General features: G+C 43.4%; 1 protein-coding gene across 1 annotated transcript in view; it reads left to right on the top strand.

The window, feature by feature from the left end:
• USH2A (Usher syndrome 2A (autosomal recessive, mild)) overlaps window positions 1–27,623 on the top strand; it is a 442,266-nt gene that overhangs the window by 153,644 nt on the left and 260,999 nt on the right. Inside the window, 9 exon segments of the mRNA XM_006761291.2 lie at window positions 1,697–1,827; window positions 5,472–5,598; window positions 7,984–8,085; window positions 9,143–9,322; window positions 10,698–10,828; window positions 12,694–12,967; window positions 18,314–18,517; window positions 18,653–18,733; window positions 21,526–21,723. Of these exon segments, the coding sequence (XP_006761354.1) occupies window positions 1,697–1,827; window positions 5,472–5,598; window positions 7,984–8,085; window positions 9,143–9,322; window positions 10,698–10,828; window positions 12,694–12,967; window positions 18,314–18,517; window positions 18,653–18,733; window positions 21,526–21,723 (1,428 nt within the window).

Genomic DNA, 27,623 nt, shown 5'->3' on the forward strand with positions numbered 1-27,623 from the left:
TTGTTTTTATGTGCAGAGTGTTACTTTAATTTCGGGAGCTGATGCATTGAGACGCCATTCTCCATACCACAGTTAATTTCCTGACCAAATATACCTTGACTATCGCCTTAGCATATTTAATTCATGTTGTTTTTCAGCAGTTCTTGATACATCTTTGACCAATTGGATAGACTCCTCTAATACAGCATCTTTTATCTCTGGCACTGCTTGTGCATTGAGAGTCCCAATTGTCTATAAAGTGTGAGTGAAGCAATGTGGTTTATATCAGGATAGGTAACTCTTATCTTAGCTAGACGTATTTATTTCATCTTCCTAGCAGGATCTAAAGCACGAGGAAAGATCGATTAGACATGTGTGGTTGTTGAGGTGGTTGCAGTCTGCTGAACTCAGAATGAAACCCTTCCCTACCAGCCCAGCCTGAAAGGAGCTCTCTCTCCTTCAGACTTTCATAATTCTGGTTGGTGGTGTTACTACTGAAATCCGCATCCATGAGTTACTCAGTGCTGTGCTGTTGAGCTGGTTGGTACATGATTCCTGTGTATGTTCTTGAGCTTTTACTCGACTCTGACCATATAATGTGTATCTATAAAAGCCTAAGTGACCATTAAGACCCGTCGACCGAACAACCAGTCAACCTGTCGCTATGATGATGCACTGACCACCAGGGGGCAATTCAACACAGAAGCTGCCCCCTGGTGGTCAGTGCACTCCCACAGCCAACCTCCCCTGGCCAGCCAATCTCCCGCAGTTCCTCCCCCCGGCCAGCCTTGATAGGGACTAGGTGAGACAGCCCCGATCGGCCCAATCACCAGCCAGGCCAAGGAATTCCACCCATGCATGAATCTGTGCACTGGCCCACTAATTACTCTCTCTATATGTATGCATTTGATCTTTCCAACTAAACTGGAAACGCATTCAGAATCAAGATTGCGCCTCTTGAACTTCTTTGCTAATTTCAGTGCAATAAGTGAAATGCCTCACACAAGGGAAGCCTCTGTAGTATGGCAGGTGGGATACCAGGTAGAATGGAGGTGGGACCAGGTGGTGACAGTGGGAAGGTGTCTATGTGACCACTGAAAACTGCCCTGCGTCCTGAGCTGGAGAAGTTGCTGTGAGACAGGAGCACGATGTGCCTAAGGTAGAGCTGGTAGGTGATGTGAAGGCCAGGGGAGACCCTAAAATTCGGAAGGCTTCAGACCTTCTGGTTACAGAATGGTGTTTCAGAACATTAGCTCTACTCTGCGGACCACTTCGCAGCAGGTCGTCCCAGCTCTTAGCTTGTTACTGGACCGGTTCTTTGAACATAAGTGTATTAAACGAGGGCCCTTGTTCCTTTCACTCATGTCCAAAACCCATTCATTTTTAGGACTCTGATAACACTGTCAAATGGATATTTCTGAACATCCTATTTTGGGTCGACACCATATATGTTCCATTGATGAGTTTTGTATAAATTTAACCTTCGTTATATATGGATTCCTGGGAGTGCAGGCTTGGGCTTCCAAGTCCAAGTTGGCATTCATAACGGGATAGATTTGAGACCAAGCAGCTGGGCTCCTCCTCGTACGTTCCGTTTTACTAGTATAATTGCTTGACTGTACTCACTGCATCATAAATAATAATGAAAGCAAATGTACATTTATCAGGGAGAATCAACAAACCCGGCACTGACTTGCGGACTGCCCTTGTCCCACAGGCATTAAGGCCAGCTTCCGAACAAGGGAGCCTGGAGGTTTGCTCGTCTTTGCCGCGTCCCCGGGCAACCAGGAGGAGTACTTTGCGCTTCAGTTGAAACACGGACGTCCTTATTTTCTCTTTGATCCTCAGGTAAATGATTACTCATGAGAGTTGAGATGTTTTTAAATATATTTTTATTGATTTCAGAGAGGAAGGGAGACGGTGGGGGAGAGAGAGAAACATCAATGATGAGAATCACTGATTGGCTGCCTCCTACATGCTCCCTACTGGGGCTCTAGCCTCAGGAATGCTCCCTGCCTGGGAATCGAACCGTGACCTCCTGGTTCATAGCTCAATGTTCAACCACTGAGCCACACCGGCTGGGCAAGAGTTAAGATTTTTGAGTTTCTTAGGTGCCAGGTACTAAGGTAAGTGCTCATGTTTTCACATCAAATTCTCACCAGAAATGCCGAGGTAAGTACCATTATTGTCCCCACTTTAGCAATGAAGAAAAAGAAACTTACACAAGTGATATTACTTGCCCAAAGCTAAAATGGCAGAGCTAACTTTCAGAACACATCGTTGTACTCGATGCAGTTAATGACCATATGTTCCTTATATAATGAAGATGAGAACTTGTAAATAAATTTGGGGAATATTCTTCCATTGCTTGTTCTTCTTTGGGGAGGGATAGCAGCACAGCCCCTTGCACAGAGTGGAAGCCCCCCTGGTTTAAATAAGCTTATGTTTGTGTGATGTGCCTCCCATTGACATCCAACCTATTTCTCTTTTATTTACTTTGGGGCTTTACCTGAGATGAGATTATCTAATGAACATCCTATTGTAGTCATCAGATACGTAGTTATTTCCTTAATGTGTCTTTCTTACCAGACTGCAGAATCCACTGAGGGGAAAGTCTATTTTGTCCTCAAATATATTCTCGAGGCTTCGCACAACCCTTGAAGCATAGTACATGCTCAATAAAGAAATGTCTGTTGACAGATTGGCTAATTTAATGACTTGAAAATCATTAGTAAACTACTACTCAGGCTCGAAGACAGTTACCCATTTTCTAGAATAAGATTTCTAGCTCTTTAAAGATTGTGTAACAATTTAATTATTTGTTTTATCAGTTAGATACTTTGACTTTTACTAATGGTTATTTTTAAATTATAGTTCGTGAATCTATTCAAAATCACTAAATTTTGAGTTGTAAAAAGAGCATTTTTAGGAATTTAAAGCTACTGTCTGGCATATAGTTTCAAAATAACTCTAAGTTATTGTGTACTTTGTTCTTATAAAAACCTCTTAGTGAACATAAGTAATGAATGGAATGCATAACATACGATGTAATCCTACATGGAGGCTACAGGTGTAAAAATTTATTTGGTTTCCCTTCTAGCTATCCAATGCATTCTATGGATAAATATTTAGGGGAAGGGAGAAAGATTCTTCATAATATTTAAAATTACATGTGTGCTATCATATTCTGGACTGAACTCTTGGAACCGTTGTTATGAGTCATGGCAGAGACAAATGACTCCAATTTTTAATAGTATTTTTTTAAAGTCTCTAACAATTAGCTATAATCTTTCCATTCTTTACTGGATTGGTTTCAGTTTGAATTCACTTGATCAGATGATATTTTATTGACCAACAATGACTTGACTAGTGATTATCATTTAAATATTTTAGGTTCAGTGACATTAACAGGAAATCCACAAAGCATTCTGATTTCATTTACTAGAAAGCTATGGCAGTGAAAGGTTTCCAACGTTCTGAATAGCTTCTATTTAACATGTCTGATATCTTCCAAATGGGAAGAACAAACTGTATGACATGACACCAGAATTGATCACAGCATTATTCTCTTACCGTTGATTGGGGGAAATCATCTTTAAAATGATGATCAAAGAATAGTATGCTAAGTAGAAAGCACACTTGACATACCGAGTCTGTGTGTTCTTGCCTTGACGTTATCTCCAATAAATGCGATTTCCAATGTAGAGACCTATTCATACTTCAGATAGTTGCCAAACATAATATGAAGAAGCACTAACTTGGGCACCTGATCTTTTAGAATGCAGCATCGTTTGTAACAATTTTAACGCTAACTAAGTACACTTTGATGAGACAGCATTTAATAAAATGCTCATTAATTTCATCATTAGCAAGGGTATGCTAAGAAGTAAGCCAGTTTCTTATGTCACGCCCAATTAGCATCCCATGCTAGTAATCCCATTAGTATTGTTGAATTCACTAATGGAAAAACTAATGGGCATGGTACCAGGGCACATTAATTGGGCACGACACCAGTTCTGGTTTTAATTATTAAACTACGATAATGAAATGTGTGTTTGTAAAATATTAAAATGTTGAAATAGGGTTGAAGGAAATAAAAAAAAAGCATGCAGAGGAAAGAGATATAAGAAAAATCAGCCTATGAAAATCCAAGAGCTAGAAAATGGACTTACCAAGTGGTCGTTTTCTTTGCCAATCGAGTTGTCTATAGAGGTTAAGATATTGTCCATGAGAGAAGCAAGCCATTTATACTCCGGGGAAATTAAATGCTTTTTTTTTGTAATATGAAATTCTGTATGTCATACGTGTTGTCATGCTCTGTATGAGGCCTGACAGGAGCCAATTAAATGTGTAGAATGGACATGTTATATTGCTGAAGCTATTTTAGGGAAATTTAAACATAAATGTTTTAAATAGTATGGTTAACTTTGCACTTTTTGTGATATAAATCTTCAGCCATATTACAGCAGATAATGATCAGTTTTCTCTCTTTGAAAAACACAACACCAAAATAAGTAGTTTTGTGAAACATTCCAAGTAATAGAATATTTTGTAATATTTTACCCAATCTTAATTTTGGTTTTTAAATATTGTTATTGGATTGAAGTTAAGTGTTGCTAAGGAAATAAACTTCATTAAGAAAGAAATATTTATTTATTTAGAAGGTTTAGAATAATTTTCTGATTACTTTTTCTTATTAGTAGTATTAAACGATGATGGTGACAAAGTTCAGATATCTTTTATTTAGTCGTACTTGCTCATACACGCTAAAGGAGTACCATTGTGTCAGTGATGTACCGAAAAGGTGTTCACTTTGCTGTAAAGTGCTGAGACAGAAGGTTCTTTTTCCTTCTCTTTTCTTACCCCCACATCCTTTTTGCAAATCTCAATTCTTGATATCTGTCATTTCTTAGTACCCACTTAGAAACTCATTTGAACTGTGATACTATTACCTGAGGCATAAGTATGAATGCTAGATTTTAGAGTACAAGCATTGCGTACTATGTTTAACCACAACACTTATGGTCAATTTTTTTTAGTAGCTGGCTGATTTTAATGTGACTGCATTCCTTATTAGTAGTGTAATGTACATAAGAAAAACTAACTTGCCAGACCTTTCCCTGTCATTAAAACAGTATCAATTGAATAGTGTTTTATTAGTTTCAACTTCTTATCTTTTTAAATATTTCTGACAAAAATTAAAATATAAAAGTTTAAAATAGAAAATTCATTACCTTTCTGATGAATATAGTTCATCAAAATGTAAATGTACTTGTAAGAAATTCTTATTCCAAAGAGAAGCTCTGTTCAGGGTAGGTTTACAATTGTTCATATGGGAAATAATATAGTCATTAATAAATGATAATACAAGAATAAATTGTGTTTTGTATGCTCACAACGATAATCCTAATTTTCCCCACTCTGTATATGTATTTTTGTTTGAACATGTGTTCATTCATTCATTCATTCACTCACTCTTTCATTCCCTTCAGGGGTCTTCAGTGGAAGTGACCACCACTAATGATGATGATAAACAATACAGTGATGGCAAATGGCATGACATAGTTGCTGTGAGGCATCAGGCTTTTGGCTGGATCACGCTGGACGGGCAGTACACAGGTAAGAAGTTGATGTATGTAAGTGGCTGTTTATATGCTGATGTTGCCATACTTATTTTTATATCTCTCCCTTCACCTTTTCCTCCACACAATTTCATCTAAATTGCATTTGAGTTGGCCTTTGGGTGCCTCTGAAAAGCAGTCTGGCAACCATATTCTTACCTATGTAGGGTTTCAGTAAAGGAAAAAGAAGACAAAGTCATCGATGACAATTTCGTATCTTGTACAGTTTCTTGCAATCTGCCAGGGCTTGTACTTACGTTCTGAACTTCATGTTACTTTTGACTTCAGAAGACAAATAAAATAAAACAGTTATTATATGCATTTTAGTGATAAGGAAATCAAGCCTCAGAAAAGATACATAATTTCTCCCAGTTTATATGGTTGGTGGGTTGTGTTGTTGGGGTTACATAGCCTGTCTTTGCAATTCTAAGTTGAGTGTCTTTCCATCTTACCCTGTCTGTCATCATCCTGCAACTATAGGACAGTCACAGTACCTGTAAGATGTTGCAGGCTTTTATTAATTCATTCAGGATATATAGTATGGCACTTACTGTGTGCCACCCACTGCTCTAGGAATTCTGGACACCAAAGAGCAAAATTTACACTTTAGGTGGGAGAGGGACAGGGTACAGCATACATATATATTGAACCAGTGTGAGAAACATGCTAAGAATAATAAAGCAGGATAGGAGGGAAAGGTGGGGGTGTGTGGGTTGGGAGGGGATGTTCTGATTTTAGTAAAGACTGTTAGAAATGGCCTGTCTGCTAAGTTGACATTTGAGTAGAGATCTAAAGGGGTAAAGGGGACAGTCAGGAAAGTATTCAGCAGAAGGCTGTTTCCAGCCAAGGAAACAGTAGGTCCAGGGACCTGAGGTGGGAGATGTCATATGTGGCATGTCTACAAACCAGCAAGAGGCCAGCATAGGATGTAAAAGGGGCGGAGGGCTGGCGCAGGCTGTGAGGTCAGAGAGACCTTGAGGACTGTATGGAGTGAGGCTTGGAGGACTTTTACTTGGAAAGACGGAAGCTAGGGAACTCTGAGAGAGGAGCCATGTGGAGTGACCTCTTTCTTTAAAGGAAACACTCTGGCTGATCTTAGGGGAATACATTTTATGGGAACAAGAGTAGAAGCAATGGAGACCTGTGAGTAGGCTTCTGCTATAATAAAATAATTCAGGCAAAAAAAAAAGTTTGTTTTTTTGAACCAGGGAAGCAATGAATACAAATTGATATATATACCTGGATATAATGAGGAATCTGGAGAGATTATAAATGTTACATTAAAAGGATTTGAACAGGCATACTACCACCTTTGGGCCATTGTAAGCTCATACCTGTTTTTATAAAGTTTTATTGAAATGTGACTATCCATTTGTTACGTATTGTCTGTGGCTGCGTGGGACTGCACGGTCTGCAAGGACTATAATTTATGTTATCTGGCCCTTGACAGAAAGGGTGGTGCTTCTGAGTGCTAGGTTTGGGGCCGGGGCCCCTGGAAGAATGTAGCCGCCATAACTAAGATGGACCAGAAGTCTGGAAAAGCAGGTTGGAAGAATGAGATGTTCAGAGTTCAGTGTTAAGTCTTGTATCTCTATGAGGCTGGATCCACGTGGAGATACCAGGCATACAAGACTTGCTGGACATACAAGACTCAGTTCAGGGAGTGTTGCAGGCTAGAGAGACACGTGGGAGTTGTCGGCAGAGGTGCTCCCAAACAGCGGAGGGGTTGTATTTAAAGTTAAGGGACCAGGCATACCTGGGCTCCTTGCCATGGTTCGGGCTGGGAAACAGAAATTGATTTGCATGTTTTTGCAATAGAATCAGGGCCCTGGGCCACTCTGGTCTTTGGCCCTGGTAGTCCGCACAGGAACCCAGCCCCCTGTCTGTTCCTCCGGAGACATCATTGTAAGTGGAGAAAGAGATCAGAGAGGGGAGGAAGTCTGGCTCATTCAACATCCAGACGTTTGGGGTGATGAAGAGGAACATGTGAAGAAAATTAACCAGGATGAGGACTAAGGTAAGAGGAGGACCAAGAAAGAGCAAAGTCCCCAAAGCCCAGTGAAGGAGTTAAAATGTTCATTAAATTAGTAGAAAAAGATCCTCCTGTAGCCCTACCTGGTGTGGCTCAGTGGATAGAGAGAGCGTCGGCCTGTGGACTGAAAGATCCCAGGTTCGATTCCAGTTAAGGGAGCACACGCCTGGGTTACAGGCTTGGTCCCCAGTAGGGGGCGTGCAGGAGGCAGCCCATCAGTGATTGTCTCTCATCATTGATGTTTCTCTCTCTCTCCCCCTCTCCCTTCCTCTCTGAAATCAATAAAAATATATTTTTTAAAAAGAAAAAGACCCTCGTGCTGAGATTGGGGTTCTCTCTTCGCCTCTGCAGGTTCCTCGGGGCTTCTGAACGGCAGCACTGTCATCGGAGAGAACACGGGCGTGTTTGTGGGAGGGCTGCCACGGGGCTACGCTGTCCTGAGGAAGGACGCCGGTGAGTGTGGGGAGGCACGGGATTGATATGTTGTCGCCAGTATTTAGAATAGTATCAATGGCATTACTGAAAAATATGAGTAATGTATTATTTCATATGTCATGTTGGTTTCCTGTATCAGTATGCCACAAATTTCTACTAGGTCTCTTTTTTTTCCCCCCATAAGGAACCACGTATTACTTGAATTGAAAATCTTAGTGATTAGTCTTTGATGTATTGGAGTTCATTAAACTTGGACTTAACTGAATTATACTAATTTCAGTCAAAGTGATGATGTTTTATCTGAGCATTATGTGTCGATTTTTTTGAGATTTTTAAATTGAACACAAAACGCTGAAAACAGAAATGGCAGTGGCTTGATTTTCAGTTTAAGTGAATGGGGCAAAGAACTGACCGGACGGTGGGCAAGGCACTACTCAGGCCCTGGATGTCCGTCAGTGACTAACATGAGGCCTTTGCCACGATGGAGGGAGCAGATATGCCAACAGATAATCCCAGCCATGTGCCCTAAGTGCCGGAATTGGGTCACAAATTAATTCCTATATTTGAGAAATTAAGTGAAATTAAGAAAACTAACATGAATGAAATTAATCTAAGGAAACAAAATCACCCTTCCTAGAAATGAGGTCAACTTACTGACTGACTTGTATAACAGACTAGTTTATTATGATGATGGAACTAAACTGTAAACTATAGATTTAATAGAAACACTTCCTTCAAATACTTTTAAAATGTGACCACTCTTCCATTTTTAAGACCATGGCTGATGAAATCTCCTTGTTAGTTCAAAAGTCAATATTCTTGCTAATCCTATAAAACTAAAGGTTTTTGCTTTAGCATCTCTTTCTGCGTATAGGATGGGTCTGAACCAGGGCTAAATATTCTGTTACCACTTAGCATAGGTGGTGCTGTGGCATTTACATGAATCATTAAGAAGTTTGCAATAAATAGGTAGAGAGCGCGTGCCCAATTCTTTTATTTTAATTGCACATAAAATTAATTGCTAGCAAAGCATTTTTCACAAGACATATTTCTTGATGTCTGTCAACTCCTGCAGGCATAGTCCGAAAGGCTTTTGTGGGCTGTCTCAGGGATGTGCATTTTATGAGGAATTACAACCCCTCCGCAGTTTGGGAGCCTCTGGTTTGGCAGAATGCGGAAGAGCAAGTCAACTCCTATGACATCTGGGAGGGATGTCCCTCATCATTGCAAGAGGGAGCCCATTTCCTCGGAGCAGGTAGGTTCTCACGCAGCCATCGGTCATCGCTGTGCACCCATGTTCCATCCTTGGCGTACTTGGCTCTCCCCTGCCCAATTACTTAGACCTCATGTGAATACCTAGTTATGCCTCATGCTCAGAGCTTAAATACGTGATATAAATGGTAAGAATCATAAATATCTCTTCATGCGAAAGCTCTGTGATGGCCCAAAGCAGCTCTCAGTGTCCATTTGTCAGTCCGTTGTTTAACTTAGAATGAAATGTACTTAGAAAGATGTTTCAGGCAAGCCAGTGTGGCTCAGTAGTGGAGCACTGACCCAGGATTCCAGAGGTCACTGGTTCAATTCCCAGTCAGGGGAGGTTGTGGGTTCGATCCCCAGTAGGGGGGTGTCCAGAAGGCAGCCGATCCATGATGTTTCTCTCTCTCTATCCTGCTTCCTTCCTCTACCTCTAAAAAAAAAAAAAAGTTTCAGAGGAGTTACCAGATTAACCCACAGATCTCTGCTTATCATGTAGAGGGCCAGTATTTCTCAGAGTAAAAGTTCAGCGTTGTAAGGAGGTACGTAGGCCCTGAAGGGAGAGCTGGAGAATATAACCACCGTCACTGCCATTGTCCCAGGGCTGCAGCAAGGGGGAGGTGCAGTGTCCCCGGCATGTCCCCAGCTACTGTCTCTGCCTGGCAGCCCCCCAGGGTGAGGGGTGGAGGGGAGCATGGCCGCTTGGGGGACATGGCTTCTTCTTCAGATGAAAGCCCACCTTTGCCTCCTGCCTTTAGAATGGGGTTGGCCAGTTACTATGTTGCTTAAATTAATTTCAGAATAGAAAGCCACATGCATACACTTCCATTGCTCTTCCTCGTCACTGTCATCATTCAGAGTTTCTATGAAGACAGTGCAAGTGCTTATTGTTAATGGTTGTATGAAACAGTAACAGTCTTAGTTGTAGCCATGATTTAAAAGAACAAAGTACTTCCTCTTAAAAGGTGTGTCACGTTCCTTCTGCCACTTCTGTAAAGTTACAGGATTTCTGTTACGTGTGTGTTGTTTTTTATTGATTTCAGAGAGGAAGGGGAAGGGAGAGGGATAGAAACATCAGTGAAGGGACATAATCATCGATCGGCTGCCTCCTCCACGCCCCCTACTGGAGATCCAGCCTGCAACCCGGGCATGTGCCCTGACTGGGAATTGAACCTCGACCTCCTGTTTCATGGGTTGATGCTCAGCCATTGAGCCACCCCAGCTGGGCTACAGGGAGATTCCTTAGCATTCATTGGCATCTTCTTTTGTGAGAGATTTTCCCAACCGCAGTGTGTGTCCTCAGGGTATCTTAGGACATACAATGCTGGCAGTTTTTCATTCCACGTGCTGATATGTGCATATTCTTTTCTTTGAAGGGTTCCTGGAACTTGATCCGGGCACATTTCATGGCGGCCTGGACTTTGAGATTTCCTTCAAGTTCAGAACAGACCAATTGAATGGGTTGCTCCTTTTCATGTACAACAAAGACGGACCTGATTTTCTTGCCGTACGTTAATTCTTTTAATTAAACATATTTTAAAATGTCAGATTCCATTGTAAAATAAACCATGGGCTTACATTATACTAAATTGGGAGTTTCTTTCCAGATTCACTTTTGTTTTTATTTTTTTCTCCCAAGCCACGTCACTTTCAATTCTGGAGGCCTTTCCCGATTCCCAGAATCTCTCTCATCAACCCCGTTTCCATCTTGGCTATAGTGTTACTTCACATACTCTCTCCACTGTTAGACAGTGTTTATCTCAGAGCAGCAGGTCCATGGAACATAGCAGCAGGTTCCATGTTTATTGCACGAATGAATAATTAAATGAAGAACAGCTTACCTGATGTACTTCACAAAGATGCTGCCTACACATAGAAAAAGTAGTAATTTTCATCTGGCTTTACTTATTTGTTTCATTAGACACAATTGAGCTCAAGTTTTTAAGTATCCTGCGGTTGCTGATTTGACTTCTAACAAAACAACAACCCAGTAGGGAAAATAGCTATCATGTACCATTTTGAAGGAAAACTTAGTGGAGGCATTTCCTGTCTCATGAAAAATTGGGCAAACTATGTTCGTATTAGAAAATGGCACCTTAATCTGAAAGAAGCAATTATGTGAGTTAGAGATTTAAACTAATAAAACTGAAATAGTACATCAAAATATGTCTTACAAATTTGAAATTGAGTTCACTAACCAGTTAAAATAAACTTAATCAAGCTTGACATTTCATTTTCTTATTGTCATATTTCCCCCCAAAATTAAATTGATATACAAAGTAGTATTTTCTCATTTTCTAAAAACTCAAAAACAGAACTATAGTTCAAACTGTCCTGTCCTCTTCAGTCACCTATGCTTGTGTGTAATCTTGACCTCGTTGCATCCCCAAAAAGTATCTGCCTGCCTCATGTGGTGTCATGTCACGTAATCATTACTGCCTATGACCTTCTTTGACTCACTACAGTATTCTTCATGTCAATTATAAGCTTGCCAAGTACTTCATTGTATGCTACTCCAGTTTGGCTTAAAACAAAGTAGACTCTTTTTATAGAGTGCTTTCAGAGACATTTCTTTCTTTAAAAAAAAAATATTTTTTTTATTGATTTCAGAGAGGAAGCAAGAGGGAGGAAGAGATGGAAACATCAATGATGAGAGAGAATCATTGATCGGCTGTCTCTTGCACACCCCACACTGGGTATCAATCCCACAACCTGGGCATGTGCCCTGACCGGGAATCGAACTGTGATCTCCTGGTTCCTAGGTCAATGCTCAACCACTGAGCAACACTGGTGGGGCTCAGGTACATTCCTTGCTTTTTTTTTAAGAAAAGGAACTTCTGCTCTCTCCCAAAGTGTCATTTTTAGTCTATTTTTTAAAAAATCTTCTTTGTTGAAAGCATTACATATATCCCCTCATTGACCACTTCTAGTCCATCCCCATCCCCCACAGGCCCTCACCACCCTATTGTCCGTGACCATGGGTTATGCATACAAGGGCTTTGGTTGATCTCTTTCCACCCACCTACCCTTCCTCCCCTGCCTTCCCTCTGAGAGCTAGTCTTTTCATACTTATTTGGTTCTTTACTATGAATGCAGGTGGAGCTGAAGAGTGGAATACTGAGCCTCCGGTTAAACACCAGTCTTACCTTCACCCGAGTGGACCTGTGGCTGGGGCTGTCCTACTGTGATGGGACGTGGAATAAGTTGACGGTTCGAAAGGAAGGTGGCCCTCACCACCCTATTGTCCGTGTCCATGGGTTATGCATACAAAGTCTTTGGTTGATCTCTTCCCACCCATCCACCCTGCCTTCCCTGCCTTCCCTCTGAGAGATAGTCTTTTCATACTTGTTTGGCTCTTCACTATGAATGCAGGTGGAGCTGAAGAGTGGAATACTGAGCCTCCGGTTAAACACCAGTCTTACCTTCACCCGAGTGGACCTGTGGCTGGGGCTGTCCTACTGTGATGGGACGTGGAATAAGGTGACGGTTCGAAAGGAAGGTGCCCTGGTGTCCGCCAGCCTGAACGAACTGATGGAGCGCATGTCACAGCCCAGAGCCCAGCCGCTGGCGGTGAATTCCGCCGTCTACCTGGGAGGAGTCCCCTCCGAACTGCAGGACTCTCACGCACACCTGGGCTTGGAGCCAGGTAAACTCCACCTGGAGGAGTCGCCAAATCACAGCAGCCCTGGTCTTACCAGGTTTGGGTGGTTCTGTTTGGGTGGTTCTTGTTTCGAGATGTAGCGACAGAGTCAGGGTAAAAGCAACTCCCACCCACCCCTTTATTGCATAATGTGAAGTTACACAAAATATATATATATATTGTGTATATATATACACAATATATATATATATATCACGTCTTCCCATAGTTTTGTATATTGCCCTTAGGAGCATGCCCTCCTCCATAATCATTATATTTATAATGAATATATGTATTCTAACATGTCTTCAGAAAATATAATTTAATTTGCATATTATATACTTCTATGTTTTCCTGGAAAACATATGTGGTTCTGGGTTTTTTTGAAGACTGATCATTATCTGTATTTACAGAATTAAAACATAAATTAGGTTGGTGTGCAACTAGGAAACTGGCGTTCAGGTCACCAGGGCTGTTTTCTGTCATAAGTGCCAAGTGTCTCCTTGCATCTCCACGGCCCTCTCCTGCAGCAACACACACACAGAGAGCTGGGTTTAGCTGAGTTTCAAACAGGCTTGTGTAAAAAAATCTGTTTCATTGATTCTTCATAACCAGGAAGGAAAAGTTAATGAGTGTATGAGTCATACTGAACTGTTTAACTCATATCACGGGTTTTAACATAAGCAGAGGAAAAAAGTAACTCACGTAACTCATAGCATTTAACTCACATAATGAGATTGAGCATAATTAGATAAATTGTTTATTTTGAAAGGTCCCAATGGCTGATTTTGTGCTGGGTGCCAGGCATGGTTCTGAGAGCTTTCCACGAGATGGAGTTTGCTGTTCCTAACTAGGAGTTAGGTGTTACTACCCGTATCTATGTCCCCATCTGACTGATGAGGAACCTGAAGAGCAAGGAGGAAAGTAGTTTGTCCAAAATCACGTGGCTGGTAAACAGCCAGCAAGCCCTTTGGTCGGGTGTCCAGGCGTCAGATCCACCTTCTTATAAGAAGTGCTCTCTTCATGGGCACTGACCCTTCTTAATCCACCTTCTTATAAGAAGTGCTCTCTTCATGGCCACTGACCCTTCTCTATAAGGCAGTGGTTCTCAACCTTTTTTCCCTTTAAATACAGTTCATGTTGTGACCCAACCATAAAATTATTTTCGTTGCTACTTCATCACTGTAATGTTGCTACTGTTATGAATCTTAATGTAAATATCTGATATGCAGGATGGCGACCCCTGTGAAAGGGTCGTTTGACCGCCAAAGGGGTCGCGACCCACAGGTTGAGAACCGCTGCTATAAGGCATGGGGGGCGGGACACAGAGACCCCCAGCCTGTGGCCCGGCATGCTCCCACATAGAAAGTGGTCTCTACCTAGTTCCAAAACCCATGCACTGTGAATGGTTAAAATTTCCACAAAGCAGCTTTTGCCTATTTGGTAAGTACATAAAGATTTAAATGCCTTCGAATAGAAAATATATGGCAAACTCTAAGAAGACTTTTAGAAGGGTACGGGTAAGGAGTTAATGAATATCTGAGGTGTACGACAGTAATGACATTTTCAAGGCACTTAAGATGTAACAGAGGCTGGAAATATTACATCCATATAAAGGCTTCTCCTGAATTCAGGTTGCTGAGGTGAAAGAGAGCTTGGAAACCCTTTATCTGAGCAAGATGACTTGACCTTATTTAGAGCTAGGGGGGAAAAATGCCTACCATGCATTTTACTTTAAAGTGTTCCAACACCCACTCCCGTGAGGGCCCTAGAGACATGGCTTAAACTGGGATTGTCATATTATAATGACAGAAGTTTAGAACATCAACCTAGACCCAAAGGGAATGATTTAATCTACGCTGTGACCAAGTCTATAATCCTGAAAGATACTTCATTTATGGGTAATACTAAATTTTTATCAGTGCAGTATCAGCTACATCAGGCGGTCTCAAACCACTGATAAAATATGAAGTACAGTACATATTAGGACTGGGACATAGTAGGAACTCAATAAAATTAGCTATCATCATCATCATTGTTGTTACTGCTCACCAACATACATTGGAATTGCCTAGAAAGGTTATTAAAAATGCATATTTTATGACCCTGTTTCCTCCGATTCCAGTGCAGATGCTTTGATTGCTACTGGTCTTTACAAGTCACTGCATGTTTTAGATGGAGGTCAGGAGACTATTTACTGTAGAGGTGCTACATAGTGAACTCAGCTGCAGTTCAAATTCATCGAGTTCACGTGCTGTACCTTTTTCCGTCGGTTATCCACAGTCTTAGAAATCTCTCCAGGCTTCTCCATCAGCACCTCTTTCAGAGCCTCTGTTTTGTGGTCATATCAGGGCTGTTTTTTGGTGTGTTTTTTTTAAATATATTTTATTGATTTTTTACAGAGAGGAAGGGTGAGGGATAGAGAGTTAGAAACATCAATGAGAGAAACATCGATCAGCTGCCTCCTGCACACCCCGTACTGGGGATGTGCCCGCAACCAAGGTACATGCCCTTGACCGGAATCGAACCTGGGACCTTTGAGTCTGCAGGCCGACACTCTATCCGCTGAGCCAAACCGGTTAGGGCCAGGGCTGGTTTTTTGTGTGTGTTTTTTTCTTATCCATTAATGTTGGAATCTTCCTTTGAGTCAAAGGCAAATTTAGTTCTCTGTGTATTGTGGATATGCCGGGCAACATACTTCGCTGGCCATGTACTAGCTCAGATCCTGGGCATTTAGCTTAGAACTGCCCGGGAGACTGTCACTGACCACTAGGTTGGAAGTGCAGGCATGACACATGGTGTCAAAGGTCATGCTCCCTGGAGGGGGTGGCACTGGGGGCTGAAAGCCAGCCTTCCGGCCAGACCACTAGCCTGGCCTTGGACCGCCTCCTTCAGAAGGGCTCCTGGCTGAGGTGTCAGCCCGCGGTTCTGGGCCACCTTTCAATTATGTGGAGACCTGGGAGCGGGCATAGAAGTGGGAGGGTTTTTTGTTCATTTGTTTGTTTTTGATTCTTACAAAGACAAGGAAGCAAGAAAAGGAGGCGCCCACACTGCTCCCACTCACAGACCTTCGCCCCTCTTCTTATCCTCACGCCCCATTCAAATCCGGAAGGAAGTTGGGGAGTGTTCCTGATGGGAATACTTCTCCTGGTGCAGGTGGGAAAAAACATTGCAGACTTCATTCCCATAACCCTCTGCTCGATCTGCCTCCTGCACACCCCACGCTGGGGATCGAGCCTAAAACTCAGGCCTGTGCCCTTGACCAGGAATCGAACCATGGGCTCCTGGTTCATAGGTACACGCTCAGCCATTGAGCTCCACCAGCTCGGCTGGGCCTTCCTCATCTCCAGAATGAAGGAAGACTCTGTCTGTGGACGTTCCCACATTTAAAATCCCATCCTGTAAATTACTACTTTAGATATTTTTTCTTACAATTTTAAAGATTGCGCTGAATCCAACATAACAGAGTTTGCCATCTTAACCATTTTTACACGCACACACGCTCAGCCATTGAACCCCACCGGCTCGGCTGGGCCTTCCTCATCTCCAGAATGAAGGAAGACTCTGTCTGTGGACGTTCCCACATTTAAAATCCCATCCTGTAAATTACTACTTTAGATATTTTTTCTTACAATTTTAAAGATTGCGCTGAATCCAACATAACAGAGTTTGCCATCTTAACCATTTTTACACGCACAGTCAGTGGCATTAAGTACATTCACGCTGTTGTGCAACCATCTCACCATCCACCTCCAGAATTCTTTCCGTCTTGCCAACTGAAACTGTGCCCCTTAGTAACGGGGTTTCTCATAACAGCGCAGGTATTGGCCACGGCTGCCTTTCGTGGTCGCTGTTTGGCTGGTAGGGTGCAGAGGAGTCGGGTGATTCAGCTCCTTGCCGTCAGAAAATCGCTGGCAAAGAAATCTGCATTCTTAGCTTTGGAATTTTCAAGCAGATGCCTTTGTATTGAGCTTCATTGCTTTTAATTCAATTCACCCAACTTACGGAGCATCTACTGTGTGTTCACGATAGACCAACAGTATCGATCGGCCGGGCCTAAAGGAATGTGAATAATAGCAACAGCATTTAAAAAGGAAATAGGTTCACGTAATGTGTTTGGAGAGATAATAAGACACCATATAAACTCTGAAGAGAACAATGTGTTCATTGTTACTATGAAGTTATTTTACTGCTCAGCCTTTGCATGATGTTTTATTTCCACTCTCCGCTGAGGTGCTTTCGTCTTGAAAAGAGCTAATCATGTGCTAGGGGCCTTGCGAACTTGACCGTGTTCAGTTCAGAAGGAGTGTGTGTGTGTGTGTGTGTAGGTGCGCACACTGGCAATCTCAAAGGCAGGCTGCTCATTTCTTCTATGACCATTTTGTGCAGTTTTCTGAGCAGAGAACTGCCATGCCTCCCTGAGCTGGTCTCTGTTTACACTCACTAGTCTGTCACTCAAAGCAACTGCTGTCCCCCAGCCGGCTGGCTGCCGTGAAGTTTTCCAACTAAAAACCAGTGCATCCCCCTCCGTTTTCTCCACGTTCTGTGGTTCATCTTCACGGACTTGAACTGCATGGTGGCCGTTTTAAAGTCGACTGTGTGGGTGACACATTCAGGGACACTTCTGGGTGTGGCCATTGTCAAAACAACCCTGTTCCCTGTCATGCCACCTCGAACCCCAAACTGGAACCGTTTGTATGTTCACGGTGTGGAATACAGTGAAAATGGTCGAGCGCAGCCGTAGCCCTTCTCTCTGTCTGTCGATTTTACAGGGACTTTGTTCTGTATCTCCGAAGCAATTAGTGAGGGATGCAGGGCAATATCTGAGGACCCCAGTGTATTTCAAAGCTCTGTTCCCCCTCCTGGTGTCCTGCATAATACCCTCGAAGGGTATTTTTCCCCCAGTGATCTTGTTGAAAAATTATGCTACTTGAGGTATTGGTTTTTTTTTGTGGCCCTTAAACACTCACTTTTGTAGGTAACTTAATTTTTCGGAATCGCGGGCATGTGGATCCCCCCACCTCTGCCTTAATGTGCAGTGAGCTAAATATCACTCCAGTAGCATCTGCACAAGGAGGAAATGTAGACCTGAAGAGCATAGCACAGGCGTTCAGCTGAATAAAGCTCAGTTGAATTATACTCATCTGTTTATATTTTTCCCCAAATAACATCAGTATAAGCATTTCCTTGTGACAGTGGAGGGGGCACCAAGGGTTCCCCCAGGAGATGTGCAGGTTTAGAGATTGTATCTAACACCCCTCCACCCCCACCCAGATGCCCCGCCAAGGACAGAGAGGATGGGTGACGAGTGGCTCTCACCCTGTGGGTGACCGGTCTCTCCCTGTTGGCCAGGTTTCGGCGGCTGCATGCGGGACGTTGCGTTTGAGCGCGGCACCGCCCTCCGCTTGGCGTCTGTGTCCAGCGGCGCTGTCAGAGTCAATCTGGACGGATGCCTGTCAAGTGACAGCGCCGTTAACTGCCGGGGGAACGACTCCATCCTGGTGTACCGGGGCCCGGAGCCCAGCACGCAGGAGCGCGGCCTGCAGCCCTTCACAGGTAGCGTGGGGGGCTTCATCCACGTGACATGTCACCCACCTCCTCCCCGTCCTCGTCCTGTTCCCTCCTTCCAGCCCCTCCCCTCGTCTGCAGGGACTAACGTTTTACTCCTTCTACTTCCTCTTTCCATGTAAGAGTACCTGTACCGCGTGATGGCCTCGCACGAAGGGGGTTCTGTCTGGAGTGACTGGAGCCGGGGGCGCACGACTGGAGCAGGTAAGTAGTTTTCCTCTCCACCTGTCTGTGTGCCCACACACGCACATGCCTGTGCACCCGTGTTTGCGCATGTGAAGGAAAGGGAAGGCCATCACAGTGTTGGCGCAAGGAGCACGTTGCGCTCTGTGGGGGCGCGTGCCTTGGTTGGCTGACGCATCGGCCGATGACTGAAGTGCTTTGCTTTTTTGGGTGTTTAGTAAGTAGAGGCTGAGGCTTGACTCTTTCCTCTTCCGAAGAAGAAATGTTTAATTTGTCTTAGGGATTCCACAGCCTGCATCTACAGTCATATGCTGAGGACAGGAAGCCGTGATAGCCTGGACAGGCCCCAGGAAGTGACGTCGGGATGACCACTGAGGGGGTGGCCTCCCTCTCCCAGAAGGTGACCTTGAAACCTGTGCCCTGGTTGGAAGCACCTGGGTTTGGGCCCGTCATGCCAGACGTTTGCTATGGTGCTGACTGTAGGGTCTTAGAATGGCTCTCCCGGGACAGAAATTGCTGACTGGTCTACTCTTTCTTTCAGTCGGAGTGGAGACAACTAGGAGTTAGATAGAATGCCCTAGGTCTCATCCCAGAGAACGGATTTATGAGTGCGTTGAGCGTCTGACGGTGACGATCCATCTTTTTGCGTAGTGTCATCACAGCAAGGCGTTCCTCACAGAAAGTTGTGTGAGTCAGAAGCCTTCTACCCTTTTGGGTCAAGTATCTGTGAGAGAGGCAAATACATTTCCATGTGATGCCACTTAACGTCTCTTCACATTGATCCTGAGCAAGTCACAGTTTATCCAAAGATACGTTTTTCACCCAGATATTCTCTCATACTTTTTTTTTTAATCAACGAAGGGTGACTGACCCAGGAATCTTTTGCGGAATCTTGTCCATCTAAAAGATGACTGCGTACTGAGATGGGCTACTAAGAATAATTTTCAAAGCTCTCTGCCTACAGATTCTCCAGAAGACAGCCTGCCCCCTTTCCCAGGGTGATTTAAATGATCGTCTATTTGTAGGGAAGACAATGAATTGAATGTTTTTCTGCCTACAGATTCTCCAGAAGAAGACATCATGCCCCTTTTCCCAGGGTGATTTACATGATCATCTATTTGTAGGGAAGACAATGAATTGAATGTTCAGAGTTTGGAGAAAGCTCTGATATAAAATATTTACTTGTTACTGGCATGTCCTCTGACCCTATTGCACACTTTTCTACTTTTTATTTTTTAATCCTCACCCAAGTATATTTTCCCATTTCTTTTTAGAGAGAGTAAAAGGGATGGGGAGAGAGAGAAACATCAGTGTGAGAGAGAGACATTCATTGGTTGCCTTCCACAGGCACCCCGACCAGGGCTGGGAATTTATCCGACAACCAAGGTAAATGCCCTTGACTGGAATCGAACCTGGGACCCTTCAGTTCACAGGCCAATGCTCTAACCACTGAGAAAACCATCCCGGGCCCACTTCTCTACTTTATTAACAAATACGCCATAAAGCCTGCCTTTCATCTGATTCCGGAAATCAGTATCTGGAAAGTACATCACTGAGTGTAGCTCACTAGTCTCCTTTGTGAGGACCACTGAGAAAATATGCAAACAGAGCAGTGAATTTACAGCGACAATCTGACCACCGAGTCTTTATGCCATAAATTCATATTTTCTGAACGGTGAAGTCCGAGCAGGAGGCTACTGGACAGGGGAAACCCGGAGCGACCATCCCGACAGGGCCCCGGAGTCCAGGAGCCACCACAGCGGGTCCCTCATCCATCATCCTGCCAGGGCTTCCTCGGGCCTTTTCTGTGTCCCCAGCGCAGTCAGCTGTGATGAGGTTTTTACTGATCAGATCCGTGGGAACACGTGATAAATAGTTAAAGGTATAGATTTTTAAAATTAGGGGACACAGCTTGTAAGTGAAGTTTTGCAGTTGCTTTAAAATCCCTTTTGTGTTAGTGGGTTTGTGTGTGTGCCTTTAATATATTTTTATTGATTTCAGAGAGGAAGGGAGAGGGAGACAGAGATAGAAACATCAATGATGAGAGAGAATCATGGATCAGCTGCCTGCTGCATGTCCCCCACTGGGGATTGAGCCCGCAACTCAGGCATGTGCCCTGACCTCCTGGTTCATAGGTCGACACTCAACCACGGAGCCACACCGGCTGGGCTGTATTAGTGTTTTTTGATACTCTGTAGAAAACATCCCCCAAAATGATTGTGTAGAATCTCAAGGACACGCGCTTCTCCACCCCCTGAAATGCAATCAGGAATTCATCTGTATATCATATCTGAGAGAATTTTGATTTTTAAAAAAATAATTTGAGAACAATTGAATGTAGAAAGTGAGATCAGACATCCCAGTAAAATACCATCACATTTGTGATAATTTTTGGCTAATCCACCGAAGATATAAAAGTGTCAAACCGCTGTGTATAATAACACTCCTAATTACCTCGCTTCAAAGGGGGACATCGTTCCATTGTTTGAACTTGTTACCTGCCCACCGTCCACCTCCTCCCTTATGAGTGATGTTTGAAACATGTCGGCTCCATTAAATGTTTGGGGAAAGCCTGGACCAGACTCGGAAGCACGTTATGTCGATGGAGTTTTGATGGTTTTGAAATATCGCTTAAGCCGAATGGCTCAAGATGTGCAGTCATATTAAATCAGTGCTGAAAAGTTACAACTCTAATAAATTGTATTTATGCTAATGGTCGAGCCTGATTTACTGCGGCCATTAAAAGTGAAGAATGGGGCAGCAGTCTCCTCCGCTCGGCATTTCCTCCTATTTTCTCTCTCACTCGTCCGCAGCTCCACGCAGCGTGCCAGCCCCCTCCCGAGTCCGCAGCATAAACGGGTCGAGCGTGGAAGTGGCCTGGGATGAACCTGTGGAGGTCAGAGGTGTGATTGAGAAGTACATCCTGCGAGCCTGCCCTGAGGGTGGCGGGCCCGGCCCACCCCGCACCCCCTGTGTCACATCTGAGCTTGTGCATGCCAGCAACCTCACAGGTAGAGGCGACTCCTCAAGGGAGTAAACCTTATTCATTGGCTTTTTGTTTGATTTTAAGTAAAAGCATTCCTTAAGGTTTCTTTCCTCCAAAAGTATTAATATTTCATCTATATGTGCCTGCTTAAAAACAGGAACCAGCCTGGCTGGCGTGGCTCAGTGTTTGAACCACCTATGCCCACCTATGAACCAGGAGGTCAAGGTTATGGGCTTGAACTTCAATAGGGGGTGGGCAGGAGACAGCCAATGGATGATTCTCTCTCATCATTGATGCTTCTCTCTCTTCTTCTTCTCCCTTCCTCTCTGAAATCAATTAAAAAGACACATAAAAATTAAAAATAATAGTCGTTAAACAACAAAACAACCATCTAATGAGATGGAAGCCTGCATTCATTTGAGGTGAAAAGAGTCATCATGGGCTTTTACGCATAGCTTCAGTACAAGGCTGCCATCCTCTGTCCCCAGGAGATCAGGTCACAGGTGTCTAGAGCTCTTAAAGCTCTTCAGACATCTTCTCGGGATCCTGCATGTTCATACAGCACCAGCAGACCTACCTCACCACGCAAAAAATGCACTCTCTGGGACCAGCCCAAGTTCATGGCACCATTATTTATTGTAAAATTGCTGATTAAACCTAATTATGTCCGGGTACAGGAGGATCAGAGTGCCAGCAGTTTGGTGGGCACCCCGGTGAATCAATTTCTCACAGGGCCACGCAGACCGATGGAAGTGGATTAGACTCATGGACATCACACACATGTCCTGGACTCAAATCCGTGCACATGTGTGATAAGAGCAGCTTACAGCTTCATGAAGTGTAACAGCACCTGAAATAGACAGTCAGAATAAGCCTTAAACCAAAAAAAAAAAAAAAAGGAAAATACTTCATAAAACTGATAGAAAAAAAAACATGTTTTCCTCTGTCAAAGAATTTTATAACTTGAAAAATCATATGGATTTTGGAGTGGCCATAATGATCTTGTCAGGGGGCTATTGGTCAGCCCCCTTGAGCCCTTACTTCCTTTTTTAGACTCTTTAGCCTCTACAGCTCAAATATACCAACAGTTTCTTTTTAATCTATTTTTACTTCCTTTGTTTTTATTTTTACCACCTGATAAAAGCCCACCCTGAGTTAGTCCACAGTTTGACTTTGCCCAATGGGCACGTTGTAGCTAAAGGGGCTGAAACAGACACACACACACACACACACACACACACTCACTCACTCACTCACTCACTCACACACACACAGTTTATCACTAAAAATTCTCAGCCTGCATTTTCCAAACGGGCACTCGGTCATGACGCCAGTCCTATCACATTTCTAAAATAAGCTCCTTCTCCCAGCCTCCTCATTAAATATTTTATATTTTTCCAAACTATCTAAATGCTAGCCTCGCTTTCTCACCCAGCTCGGTGGATATTTATATCAAACCATCTTAAACACCCGAGGAGAAACCGGATCTATCACATGAGCTTTCTTACTTTCTTACAACCAAGTAGATGCATCAGTTGCATTTTTCTGACCCATAAGGTGGTTATTGGGGTTTAAAGGAATCAACACTTTAAAAATAATTCTCACCATAGAATCGGTATTAGCCATCACCGTTATTTTCATTTTTTTATTTTTTACTTATCTCTTGCCTGTGTGATCTCAGGGGAATTTACAAACATATCCCCAGAACAGAGTCTTCTCATATATAGAATGGGGGTAGAAACCTTTTTTATGTTTTATAATTGTTGTAAAGATAAAAAATGAATTTCCTACATAAAGTATTTTGCTCAGAGATAAGCACTTTGTAAGTGGCCAGGGAATTAATTGTCTTTATGCTCTTTAGTCTCTGGATTCTAGGTTATTGCTTCATAATTGTTTCCCTTTCATTTTCCTGATTTTTGCAGAGTTGATTCTACTCTTGGAGCCTTTTGAGATCATTTTTAAAGTTTTTTGTATGTGTGATTCTTTTATATAATTTGCATTTGTTCCTCATGTCACCAGCTTGCCTCCCTCGCCACAGTCTCAGGGTTTATCTCTTTTGTTTGACATTTACCATCTCTCTCTCATTTAATAGATTCCAAGTTCTTTTTTTCTTGTTAAAATCCTTTTTATAATCTTTATTGTTGAGCGTATTACACATGTCCCCTTTATTCCCCCATTGATGCCCCTACCCCCAGCACTAGGCCTTCTCCACCCTGTTGTCTCTGTCCTTGGGTTATGCATATATGCATACAAGTTCTTTGGTTGATCTCGTTCCACCCACCCACTCTCCCCACCTTCCCTCTGAGGTTAGAAAGTCCGTTCCAGGTTTGTGTTCAGCCTGGTGACTAAGATCAAGTGTAGAATCTATTCTTAGCACATTCCAAGTTCTTGTAGATCTTTTGCATAGCATGAAACTGATGAGGAGGAAACAGGTTTCTTGACTTATCTCCTCCCAGAGCACCAGAGTGGGGTCTAAAGGCAACCCCAAGTTTGGCTAAATGCAGCCCAGCCCCTAATTATAGCAGTCAGTTCCCCATCCCTAAACTTGTCTTTAGATTGGTGTTCACTCAAGAAAATGAAATCATTTTCAGATTAATTTACGGGACATCTAGTGGTTAATAAGAGCCTTTGCTGGGATTAGGATGGGGTCCACAGAGAAGTTTGTGTTGGCCTCAGAGTAATCTGTAAGCCTCAACTTCTGTCTTAGTATTTTGGGAAGGAGGATGCTGAGAGCTCATGGACGTACTGGGCCAGCTCCAGATTCCACTTGCTCCGGGCTCTCCTTCAAGTCAGGTGTCCATTGGCCTGTGTTTCATGTCCTGCCATGTGTGTATAAACCTTGGGTCATTACACTGGGGTTCTTACATGGCAGTACTCAACCAGGTGCAGACTAAGCCGTGCAGGGAGCTTTACAAATGCTGGCTCCCGGGCACCACCTGGGGCGGCCTCAGTGTTTGGGTGTAAGCCTCAACTTCTGTCTTCTCAGTATTTCAAGAAGGAGGGCCCTGAGAGCTCATGGACGCACTGGACCAGCTCCAGATTCCACTTGCTCCGGGCTCTCCTTCAAGTCAGGTGTCCACTGGCCTGTGTTTCATGTCCTGCCATGTGTGTAGAAACCTTGGGTCATTACACTGGGGTTCTTACATGGCAGTACTCAACCAGGTGCAGACTAAGCCGTGCAGGGAGCTTTACCAATGCTGGCTCCCGGGCACCACCTGGGGCGGCCTCAGTGTTTGGTCTCAAATGCAGCCTGGGTGCTGGTAGGGGGAAAAAAGGATAAAAAAGTAAAAGTAGCTCCCTAAAATCAGCAAAGGAAAATATTAGTCCTATAAATAGACCAAAATTAAGTGAAATGGGTTATTTAAAGAAATGGGAAATGATGGTCAGGCTTACAAAATGCAGAAGGCAAACGGAGTGGCGGGGGGGATGAATATGAGGGAAGGCAACTGGGAGAAGAGTGAGACGGAATATTTACCACTAATGAATTTGGCTACGGGAGGATTAAATGAGATAAATCCCAGAAGCATGGAGAGTCCAAGGGTTAACAGCCCCACTCAAGAGCAAATGGGCCCCTGTGGGCCGCGGGGGCCAGCTGCCCTGCCCTCCCAAGGCCAGGGTTCAGAGCAGGGCGCGCTTGAAGTTCATTTCCTCGCTGGCGCCCCAGGGCAGAAAGCCCGGCAGTCACCAGGCCTGTGTATCCTCAGACTTCTCGCAAAGGCCTCCAATTAACAGCGTGGCTCCGAGGATTCTCCCTGCAGCCCTATTAACACGGGAAGCTGCTGCCCTGGGAGACAGCCTGGCGTTTTCTGCTCAGAAAGTGGCTTCTCAGTTGGATTTGAGAGGATGTGAAGAATGAGTGGGTTCAACAATGTGCACGGACATAATCATTTCCTTTTCTTTTTTAATTTTTATTTTTTTAATCTTTATTGTTGAAAGTATTACATATGACCCCTTCTAGCCCAGCCCCGCCTCCCTCCCCAGGCCTTCACCACCCTATTGTCCGTGCCCATGGGTTATGCATAAATGCATACAAGTTCTTGGGTTGATCAGTTCCCCCCCATCCACCCTCCCCTGACTATAATTATTTCTTTTTATTTTTTTCTTAAGGTGTTTAAACGTATATACTTCATTATCAACATAATTTGTAGTGCTGGGGATATAATTGGTACATAGAAGGTATTTTCTCATTACATTAAGGTAAAGTCTAGGAGTTATATTCTTTCTCAAATAGAATCAGAGATGATAGTATGTATTATTCACTGTAGTTTCATAGAAGAATCAATAATAGTCTTTCAGATAACCCAGATACTAGTAAATCTAAATGTATGTAGAAATGAAAGACAGTTTAACTTATTATTAAGACGGCTTTTGCTTTGACAACTGGCTCAGTCTTCATTTGCAGTAGAGGCCAGTCTACCTGAAGCAAGTGGGTGACATACTGAAAAGGTGTCTCTCCCTTTTCTCTCTCTTGCACAGCTAGTAGTATAATTCCCAACTCTCTTGGTCATAAGGAGATTCCTGAATTGCTTAAAAATGCAGGTTCTTGGGTTCTACACGGGAGACTCTGCATACTTGGGCTAGGATTACTGAAACCTGCCTTTTACCAAGTGTTCTCCTGCAGATGGTCCAGGGACCACATGCTGCAAACTCCTGGGGAGGGAGCGACGGCCAGCTGAGAGGGACCCTGTCCCTGCTGGGCTGATTGTCCGGCTTCATGTGTTCCTGCCCCTGGTTCCCAGCATGAGCTCTGTGAGCAGGACATGCTAAGACAGTGGAGACTGGGGCAGTGTCAGCAGGGCCTCTGCTGTGATGGATAGCTCTTCTGGAAGGAGGGGAGGACTATTTGGGTTCTTGTCAACTACAGATGCCGGGACTGGGGACGTGGCGTGAGAGTCTGCCGTTCTAATAAGAACCCCCACCCGCTTCACTGTGATCCCCAGTAACAAGGCTCACTACTTACATAGGAAATGAAAAGTGCCCTTTATAGGTGATTTTTGCCTTATGCCTGACTTGGGAACTTAACCCCAGTGATGAGTCCATCCATAACTAAGACCCTGCTCGTTATGTGTATGTATACATATACATACATGTATGTGTTATATACAAGGTATGTGAATGTAGTATGATTATATTTACTCGAGAAGCCTGCAGAGAGATGATTATAATACAGGCTTTGATGCCAGGTATGTTGTTGTTCTGTTCAACTGAGAATTCCTACTCCACAGTTAAGACTGCCTATGCCATGGCCACTCTTTGTGCATCTGAGTTATTTCCTTCTTAGACAGTAAGCTCCTGGAAGGCAGTAAGTTTCACATTCATTTTAAGTCTTGTCCATTTCCTTGCTCAAGATAGCTGATCAGTACACTTTTACTGAAGGAACAAATGCAGCTTTCTGTCGCTAACCTTATAGTTAAAGGAATGTTAATACAGTATTATTCTATCCTGCTGCCTTGAGTATTGCGTTACTGTTTCTTTCTAAAGTGTCAGCAATGCTGTAGTTCCCTAATTCTTTTTTATTTTTATTGATTTCAGAGAGGAAGGGAGAGGGATGAGAGAGAATCATTGATTGGCTGCCCCCTGCACTCCCCCTACCGGGGATCTAGCCCACACCCAGGCATGTGCCCTTGACTGGAATTGAACCATGACTTCCTGATTCATAGTTTGACAATCAACAACTGAGCCACACCAGCTGGACCCTTAGATATATTCTTGACATTTTCTTTCTCTCTAACCTTTAACAAAGAAAATAATAATCTTCTTAGTATCCCCTCCGATATATTCCAGATTCCTCAGCTTTTCTCCACCTTCACTACACCATTCTGTTCCTAGTCTCTATTATTTAACTTGTCCATATTTCCACTCTTGTCTTCTGTAATCCATGCTCCACAGAAGTAAAAGATTTGTAAAAACTTTTTATTGAATAGA

This window comes from Myotis davidii, unplaced genomic scaffold (genome assembly GCF_000327345.1).
Source record: "Myotis davidii unplaced genomic scaffold, ASM32734v1 scaffold174, whole genome shotgun sequence".
In the NCBI taxonomy this organism is placed as follows: Eukaryota; Metazoa; Chordata; class Mammalia; order Chiroptera; family Vespertilionidae; genus Myotis; species Myotis davidii.